Source organism: Galeopterus variegatus, unplaced genomic scaffold (assembly GCF_000696425.1).
Source record: "Galeopterus variegatus unplaced genomic scaffold, G_variegatus-3.0.2 Scaffold1027, whole genome shotgun sequence".
Classification (NCBI taxonomy): Eukaryota; Metazoa; Chordata; class Mammalia; order Dermoptera; family Cynocephalidae; genus Galeopterus; species Galeopterus variegatus.
In genome coordinates this window covers 459,783-469,517 of record NW_007727138.1, presented here as the reverse complement: position 1 = coordinate 469,517, position 9,735 = coordinate 459,783, and the positions used below count along the sequence as shown (strand labels likewise).

The following is a 9,735-nucleotide window of genomic DNA, read 5'->3' as shown; positions in this document are numbered from 1 at the left end:
CAATACTGCAAAGAATAGTGAAACACTATAAATTGGTTTCTCAAGACATTAGTGCAAATAAAAGGACACAGATTTTTAATGCCAAAAAGCGCTTCACTGGCAAACCAAAGAAATGCACACTCAAGTAATGCGATGAACAGAGTTCAACAATTCACGCCATAAAAGTCAATCACAAAGCACTGCTTCACATGAATTTATAAGGCACAAAGCAAAGCTCAATGATTTTTTGTCAGTGAAAAAGAATAACTGAAATAGCATACTGTTGATTACGTACAGTTACAAAACCTGAAATTACCATTTCAAAAGAAGAATGCCATTATAAATTTATTTCATACACCAAAATGTTAACAGGTGGTGGTGTTTGGGAGATGAACTATGGGTAATTCTCATGTTTTCAATTCTATCATTCTGTATTTTCCTAATTTTCTTAATGGACCTATATGCTTTTATAATGAAAAGTAAAATTTATGATGAAAATTAATTTTTCTGGTTTTTTGCTTACATGTCCTTCCAGTATCTGATGTGCGTCCCCCATCACCTTCAGTATAAACGGGAACTACTGTAACCGTGTATGGGGTATCTGGCTGCAGATTCCTAAGAATGGCATAATTGGTATTCCCAGGGATCGGTACCTAAAGATTTTAATAAAACATAAAGCATTTGATATGAAAAACTTGTAAAAGAAATAATACTTCAAACAAAATAATACCAACTCAAGACCAAGAAGCAAGTTCTGTAATACCAGGATATAATGATGTGCCCCCGTATGAACTGATACAAAAGGTTATGAAGACTTCTCTACACTCATACACTCTCCCTTTAGAACTTTCTGGAATGATCACTTCTTCCCCTGGCTCCAATCCCTCAATGCCCCTACTACTTAGTTTCTAAAGCACGAACTACTTACCCTTTGCCGAGTCCTATTAAATGAATATGAACTTCTTCAGCTCTAAAGCAAACTGGTTAACTCTTTTAGTTCCACTTTTAAATCACTTAGCTACAGTTCAAACAAACTAGCATTTTCAGTACAGGAAATAGTTACCAGTTCCTCTGGACCACTAGCTGTTGGTGCATAGAAAAGCTTGTACTGGCGAGGATTTCCCTCTGCATGGTCCCAGCGAACATTCAAAGTGCTTGTAGAAGGGTCATACACTCTCAGGTTCTTCACAGTATTCAGAGGTTCTGAAATGCACAGAAGTCACATCACAGTATGATCTTAACAACCAAGCAACACAAAACACAGGTTCGTTAATATCTCCCAGGCACCCTACAACATAGCAGGCACCCCACAAATATTTGTTGAAGTAATGAATAAACAACAAAAAAAGTCTGTGTTAATCTGGTACATACATCTCATCTATCTGCAAGACATTTTGGCCTTGAGCTCTTTTTATCCTAGAAAGTAATAACATTTTCCTCCACAAATAGAGACAGATAATTCCAGGCAAAGATGTTAAAAAACAATTAATGCCTTCTTTTGACTGAATTTTAAAAGTTTAGTAAAACTTTGTGTCACCCGGTGTTTCTGGATGAAGACGTGACTCCATTCCAATGGTAGTTGTTAAAGAAGCTATACAGGAACTCTCGTTTTACTCACTGGTCTTGCCTCTTCCCGTCATCCGCCCTCCTTCACCATCAGGATACAGGGAGGATACAGTGATTGTGTAAGGAGTGTCAGGCTTCAGTTTCTGCAGGACCACACTGTTCTGCCGTCCTCCTATTGTGGTCTTGAGTAAAACAGGTCTTGATAAGCATTAGCCTTGTTCTCTCCACCTCGCTCATCTGTTAGAAAAAGCTCTTTCTACAGAGGAGCTGTGTGAAATCCTTGCCAAGTTCTGGACTCATACACCACAGTGAAGGTTAAAAATATAGCTTATGGCATAATTTTAAATGTAAAATATTCACCTCAAGTCATAAAAAGGATTCCAAGCTTTAAATTAGTGAGCTCAAAAAGACATTTTAACTTGCTAGCCGCCAGCACTGTGAAATTTCATCCAAAACAGATTTTACAGAACTCTTCCCAAAAAAGGCATTAATCTAAGTGAGCTACAAAGGGACTTTAAGATACCAAAGAATTGCATAATTTTAGAGGTTCCACCCCATTCAATATTATTCTTACCTTTTTACAGATTTTTTTTATTTGCTTTAAGAGACACATTAAAATGATTCAGCAAAAGATCTAAAGCTCTTGGTGTTTCCCCCCAAACACTGCCATTCTATCAGCCTTAACTGTGTAAACGTGACCAGACCCTTTCCAGGCCACACTCAGGCAGGGGTTCCCAGTTGTCCCCATGATACCAGCCTTGTCATATGAAGCTTTTCAATTTCCTCCAATTATGGAGTTTGAAGTTTTTTATTCATTGCTTAAGGCCCTCTAGCTATCTTGTTGAAAGAAAATTTGTACAATTTGTTAACAGCCTACCGAATTCAGATGTTTATGCCATACTAATTAAAATTGCATGAAAATGGCATGCTGCCCACAATGAGTACACATGAGGATGGCTGGATATGCTAGTACAGAGCAGATGTTTCCAACTTAGCACCCATCCACTCAAGTAGTCTGTGTTCCAGAGAAAACCTCAGTGAATCACTGTAATCATCCTCAGTATAAGCAAATTGAACCATAGTGGCTAATTTTCATAAATTTAATATTCGAAGTTATGAAAAAAGTATCAATATCAGTACAAGCCATTTTTATAAAAATTTGGTACATAAATCTGCAAGCATCTGTACAGAAGCACTAGCCTTATGAGTAAGCAGAGGGGTGTCTACTCCCATCCAACTCTCTAAAATAATTCTAGAATTAGTGATTCATTACTTTGATGAGTTCATGGACTAGCATTAAAATGCAAATACCTCTAAGAACAACAACTTAAGGGATTTGATAGTTTCCAAAGGGTATGTTTTTGAGACTCTTTCTAATGATAACAAACAGCTGAGGGACAGTATAAAAGACTCAGGAGAAGCAGTTGGAGCATCAGTATCACCAAGAAAGGAAATGTTAAGGACAAGCTTTGCCTGCTTTATAATTTTACCAAAATCTGACCTGGCACAGAAAAAATGTTCTACTTCTGAAATTAAAATATCATTCCATCTAATTTGTTTTATATTATTTTTATGTAAAAGTTATTTGACTACAGTTGATATTTAGTTTATTATTAATAATCTATTTAACTAAAATAGACAAATTCTCAGTCCAAATGCATCACACTACCTAAGACTGGAGCTATGGAAACTGCAAAAGACCAACTCAAAAGTCACACTAGCGGGCCGGCCCGGTGGCGCACTGGAGAGTGCGCCGCTTGGGAGCGCGGCGGCACTCCCGCCAAGGGTTCGGATCCCATGTGGAGACCGGTTCCCGCTCACTGGCTGAGCGCAGTGCGGGTGCAACACCGAGGGTTGCGATCCCTTTACCGGTCAGTAAAAAAGACAAAAAGGAAAAAAAAAGTCACACTAGGGATGCAAGGGTTTCCAATCCAACTAAGCCCACTTACCAGGTGGTATCAGAAACCTTGACCACACAACTTTAACTGCTGCCAGGCTCCACCTCTGCTAACACCTCTAAACTGGTAAGTGACCATTAGCTTGAGCCCAGCAAGTCAAATGATCAAAGATTAGTAACACATTTCTCTCTAAGGCTATGTAAGGAAATGTTATAGCCAAAAAAAAGCCAGCAGAATTCTGAACCTCACCAAAAGAGGTATTTGAAATAAATCAGAAAGCACACCCCATCTGTGTAGAAATCATGATGTTTCCTGACCTAGGATAATGTATGCAATTCTAGTCACATACTTTACAAAAGGCAAAGCTGGAGAAAATCCTAGAGCAGACAAAGTAAGCAAGGTAAATGTGCAAAGGCTCTATTAAATAAGGAAGACTGGTAAGTTAAAGAAGATGAAGGCTGAGTTTACAGTCCCACCATCTTTCTTGGGTACCTCCATTTGGATAATAGAAAAATGACAGATGTTATGAATTGGGTGAACAGGCTTCCAGATCTGGAAATAAAAGATCTAGAAGATACTCTATGACGTGCAAAAACCAAAAATAAATAAATAAATGAATGAATGAATGAATAAATAAATAAATTATAATAAATAAAAGAAAACAAACTTCATAGGTGAGTTCAGCAAACTTTCAGCACTTGATTAAGTTAGAAAGATGTACTGAAGATCTACATAGACTCAAAAGCTATCTAGATACCTACATGGATAACGCAGCCCTAATAGATTTTAAGGAAATGTAGATGCATTACGGCACATGCCTGATGCTTTGAAGCTATTATGAAGAGCAACTATCATCTCCCATAAGAACATACAAACAGAGTGCCAGCTAGAGAGTCAGATGATTCCATACAATACAGTAAATCTTGCATCCCTTAAAAAAGTAAGTATGATTACTAAACACTGAGAGTGAGAAGAGTTCGAGAAAGAATGGGTAGAATTTATCCAAGTTACCATTTTTTAAAAATAAATTACCATTTGTTCATTGCCTTCCCCTGCTGAAGGCTGATAGGTGATTCTGTATTTCTGCACACGACCACTAGCAGGATCCCACTTAACAGTCAAGCTGTTAGATGTTGCATTGTACACTTGGAGGTTTCGTGGGCCACTTTTTGGAGCTGAAAGAAGATTGTTGAAAAACAGAGTAATCACACAGAACAATGCTTCCTCCCAAAATATGTATGGTTCATATAATTCCCACAGAAATCAAAAGAATTGTATTATCTATAGGTTTAGAATTAAATTTGACCCCATAGTTAAAATGGTCATTAAATTATAAATGACTCCTTGGTATTGACTGAAGTTTTGTGACCTCTCAAAAGTCATATATTGAAGCCCTAACCTCCAACATGACTGATGGTATTTAGAGATAGGGCCTTTGGGAGGTAATTAGGATTAGATGAGGTCATGAGGGTAGAACCTTCATGGTAGGATTAGTCTTTGTAAGCAGAGATAAGAGAGAACTCTCTCTCTCCACCATGTGACAACAGTTAGAAGATGGCTCTTTACAAGCCAGGGAAAGAGCCCTTACCAAGAACTGAAACAGCTGACACCTTGATCTTGGACTTTCCAGCCTCCAGAATTGTGAGAATATAAATTTCTGTTATTTAAGCCATCCAGTCTGATATTTCATGACAACCCAAGATGACTAATACACTCATTACCAAGTAGTAACAAAACAAAGTTTTTTTAAAAAGGCCTATGTAAAAGAGGTCCCCCATCTGTAATTAACAATAATTCATTGTATACTGTCAAATGGCTAAAAGAGAGGAGCTTAAATGTTCTCATCACAAAGAAATGATAAATTTTTACAATGATGAATTTGCTAACTACCCTGATTTGATCACGACATACTGTATATATGTATTGAAATATAACTCTGTACCCCATAACTATGTATAATCAATATTTTTCAATTAAATAAAAGTAAATAAATAAATAAAAGAGGTCCTAGTCAACCCTGAGATTTAAAAGCAGGAGGCCTATTCATAATGTATTCTATGGTGTTTTTCATTCATTTATTATTTGCTCATTCAAATAATTCAGCAAGTTAAATTCTTACCTTGGGTTGTTAAGGGTATCAAACGCACTAAAATAAAACAGAATTTGGGGGAACATTACTAATATAGCTGTAGCTCTACTTTTAAAAAATTAACTTTAAAATATCAATGTCCTGTTTGAAAGCTGAATACCTACATGTGCGCTCACTGCCAGTCAGGTCATCACTTTCTGATTCATCAGGATAGATGGCAGTAACGGAAACTTCATAGAGAGTGTTGGGGTTCAGGTTTTCAAATGCCAAAGTATTTTCATCTCCATTTAATATGGTCTTGGAGAAAGAGGACAAAAGCATACCCACACAAAGTTAAGTCTCCACTTATACACACTCAATGGCATTTTGTTGACATCATTTAGCTAGATGTTCCTCCTGCTTTCATGCATGCCATGAGCTCAAATGTCATTAGTAGGCAAAGATGCTTATCCAGAAACAGAAGTAATGCATATTTCAAACAAGTTTCCCTATAATGAAATGGAACACAAAACAAAGAGAGAGGAAGAGAGAGATAAAGAGAGTTAGCATTACCTCCATCTTATCTGAGCTTCCAAAAGGTGCCCAGGTTATTCTGTAGAGAGATACATCTGAAGCTCCATGATCCCAAGTTCCTCTGAAACTCTCTGGTGTTACTTCAGTAATCCTTAGGTTTGTTGGGGCTGGCACAGGTCCTATCAGGAGAAAAGGCAGGACTAAGTTTTTGAATGGGAGCTACAAATTTAATATAATAAAACTGCCTTGGTTTATTTTAAAATAGTTTACCAATTTAATAAAATAAATGTAACACAGAGCTCTGGAAACTGCAAGCACTGTATGGATATTATAGTTATTATTGATATCCTATTTAAAAAATGATATTTTTAAAGGTACCATTTAGTAATACTCTTCTAACTCAGTGATTCCTAACTATTTTGTGTCTCCAACTTTTTAAGAATCTAATAAAAACCATGGACTCTTTCATACAGCAATACATAAAGAACAAATTCTGGAAAATAATATCAGAGAGCGCATGGACCTTCTCCATGTATGATCCCAGGGACGTACATGAATCCAGGGTTAAGAGATCCTCCTTCTTACTGAAGAATGTCATAAACTAAGTATGCTGCTATATTACGCATTCAAGATGATGTCCAAGAAAATAGTTATTCACCTGTTGTTCAGAATTTGTTGTTCTAACCCAGGGTTAAGAGATCCTCCTTCTTACTGAAGATTGTCATAAACTAAGTATGCTGCTACATTATGCATTCAAGATGATGTCCAAGAAAATAGTTATTCACCTGTTGTTCAGAATTTGTTGTTCTAATACCCCAAAATTAACAGCAGCTTTTTTTCCTGATTCCTTTGCCTCTTTTACTACACCTGTTACGTTTATGCAAAGCTGTTAGTCTATTCATCTGCATCAATTCTCACCTCCAGCCCCGGAAAGAACTGATGCCAAGAAGGCAATTGAAATTTCTAAGAGATCTCACATGGTAAGAAAATAGCAGAGTCAAAAAGGAAGAAGTAGATATGCCTGATGTGAATACTAGAAAATTTAATATTACATATGTGGCTTCCATTATATTTGTTTGGAACACTGCTGGCTCCAGACCTAAATTATTTTTTTTTACCACCATTTGGATTAGGTTATTATGGGCCGAGCACAGGATTAAGTAATCAGGTACCAGGCACTGGAGATACGAAGTTGAACAAAATAAATGTCTCTGCCTCCATTAGCAGGGAGCAACGGAAAAGGAGAATAGATAGAAAAAGACCAACAGGCAATAATAACTGAGTTCAATATCATGGAAGTACCATGAGAGGGAGAGAAATTGACATCCCTCAAATCTGGAGCAGAATAGAAGGGAGGGAAAATCCCGGGCAAGCTGTCCTGTGTCTGTCCTGCCACTCCACTGCAGTGGTCTCCCCTTCCTCTGAAATCTGATTCTATAGCACTGTAGTGTGCCTATAATTAACAACAATTTCTTGTATACTCTCAATTAGCTCGAAGAGAGGATCTCGAATGTTCCCAAGACAAAGAAATGATAAATGTTTGAGGTAATGGGAAAAAAAAATCAGTTGCCAGGGTTTCAGGAGAGGAGGGGTGGACAGAGGGATGAACAGGTGGAGCAAAGAGGAATTTGGGGGCAGTGAAACTAACATATATGATAGTGTAATGACAAAAACATGAAATTGTGCATTTGGCAAAACCCATAGAATGGTACAACACAAAGAGGAAAAACACTAATGTAAAATCAAATTAATAATGATCTATACACATTAGATCATAATTGTAACAAATGTGCTACCCTAATATGTTAATAATAGGAGAAACTATGCGGGTGGGGAGTATGGGAACTATCTGTACTTTCTGCTTAATTTCTCTGTAAACCTAAATTGGCTATGAAAATAAAGTCTATTACTAAGAAAAAGAAATGGTGAAAGATGGAACACTTGGTTACAAAGAAAATAAGTGAAAAACAATCTATAAACCTAAGCATTATTAAATAACTGGCAAAAATAGTATTAAAAAATGAAATGACCCAGTGAGTTGAGCTACACATGCATGTAAAATGTTGTTTCCCAATCATTAAAAAAGCAGGAGTATAACTCACGTGTAGTTTCCTGAGCAGACACCGGAGGAGATTCCCCTTCATCATATACTGCAGAAACGCTGACTGTGTATAGGGTTTGTGAGGAGAGGTCTCTGAGGGAGGTACTGGCTCGTGATCTGTCCACCTCTACCTATAATAATTACAGAGCAGTGGAACTATTTTTACAAGGGGTTTAGTTTTGACATCTCTCTTGTTTACCATATCTCACAGCACAAGAGTGTAAGAACTGTAATATGAAAAAAGCAGTGATTGCCAATCTGCAGAAGAATTCAGACACTAGACACAGTTTAAATGTTTCCAAAGTGAAAAAAAAATGTTTGTACCAAAGCTGTATCTGACTCAATTGTGTGGCAAATAGTAGCTGGNCCAATCTGCAGAAGAATTCAGACACTAGACACAGTTTAAATGTTTCCAAAGTGAAAAAAAAAATGTTTGTACCAAAGCTGTATCTGACTCAATTGTGTGGCAAATAGTAGCTGCCTATGGTTCAACAACCTAACCATTTTCACCTGTTTCCTTCGTATCACTGCCCTGATGCTTTTGGAAATGTTCTTGTATGCATTATTCATTTGCTATGCACAAGAACCTTGTAAGACCCACTGGCCATTGTACCTCTTTTGCAATGGAAACCCAGAATTAAAGGAATGTGTGCACAGGTACCAATTAGCTTTTGTATAATCCACAAATGACAGCAAAACCAGTAACTGGATGCTTAGAGAAACTATTTCTATGTTCCAAAAATGCCTCTGAGATTTGGGCATTCATACTCCCGCATATATACACAAGTTTTAAACCCATTTGCTGATGAAGCCCCTTCAATTTGCTCCCACTCTGAATCAGGTTGTCATGGAAACAGGTCTCCACCCCAATGTCATCTCAAAAACATTCACTCCCAAAGAGACACTCCTCTAATAACATATTCCTCCTTTCTCTCTGTCCTGCTGAACTATTATCTTCCTATTATCTGACAAACATCCTTCTTTCCTATATCCTCTCGCTACCTTTTATTTTTAGAAACATTATGACACTTTTTAGTAATTCATAGAATGGAGAGCATCGTATAAGGCATCTCAATAACAAGGAAATAGCATTTAGATTCTATAACTATCTACTAAGGGATGATGTTTTAAAGATTAATATCACACAGCAAAACATTTCTAAACTAAATACAAAGCTATTTCAAAAAGTTCACGGAAAAATAGAATTGAAAGATAATTCAAATCATTCCACAAACTTTTTGAAGCCCTCTTGTACAATGCAGTCTGATATATTATTGATTTTCCAAAAGTGCTGAATTAATATCACAAGTTTTCAACACTACACTAACAAAATGACAAGTATTCAAAACATGCTATCATCTGTACTTGATAAAGTTCTTTTGTTCAACCTGCTGGGATAACAAATATTTCCTCATCCATTCTAATCTTCAACGTACCTCTTTCACATCCTCTTCCGGTGTTTTGTATCGAACAATATATTTACGCACTTTTCCAGGCACAGGTTCCCAAAAGACGTTCATGGTGCTGTGAGTCACATCTCTGAGTTTCAGATCTTCAGGTCTGGGTAGAGGCACTGGAGAGGCACAAGA

At 37.0% G+C, this 9,735-nt stretch overlaps 1 protein-coding gene across 1 annotated transcript in view; it reads right to left on the bottom strand.

The window, feature by feature from the left end:
* Positions 1-502: 502 nt before the first annotated feature.
* Positions 503-9,735, bottom strand: part of COL12A1 (collagen, type XII, alpha 1) — a gene marked incomplete at its 3' end in the record, with an annotated part of 74,062 nt that continues 64,829 nt past the window's right edge. The window contains exons 25-33 of the mRNA XM_008574285.1: positions 9,583-9,719; positions 8,148-8,277; positions 6,085-6,224; positions 5,697-5,829; positions 5,563-5,589; positions 4,476-4,618; positions 1,598-1,727; positions 1,043-1,182; positions 503-632 (exon numbers count right to left, since the gene is read on the bottom strand). Of these exons, the coding sequence (XP_008572507.1) occupies positions 503-632; positions 1,043-1,182; positions 1,598-1,727; positions 4,476-4,618; positions 5,563-5,589; positions 5,697-5,829; positions 6,085-6,224; positions 8,148-8,277; positions 9,583-9,719 (1,110 nt within the window). The remainder of the gene's footprint in view (positions 633-1,042; positions 1,183-1,597; positions 1,728-4,475; positions 4,619-5,562; positions 5,590-5,696; positions 5,830-6,084; positions 6,225-8,147; positions 8,278-9,582; positions 9,720-9,735) is intronic.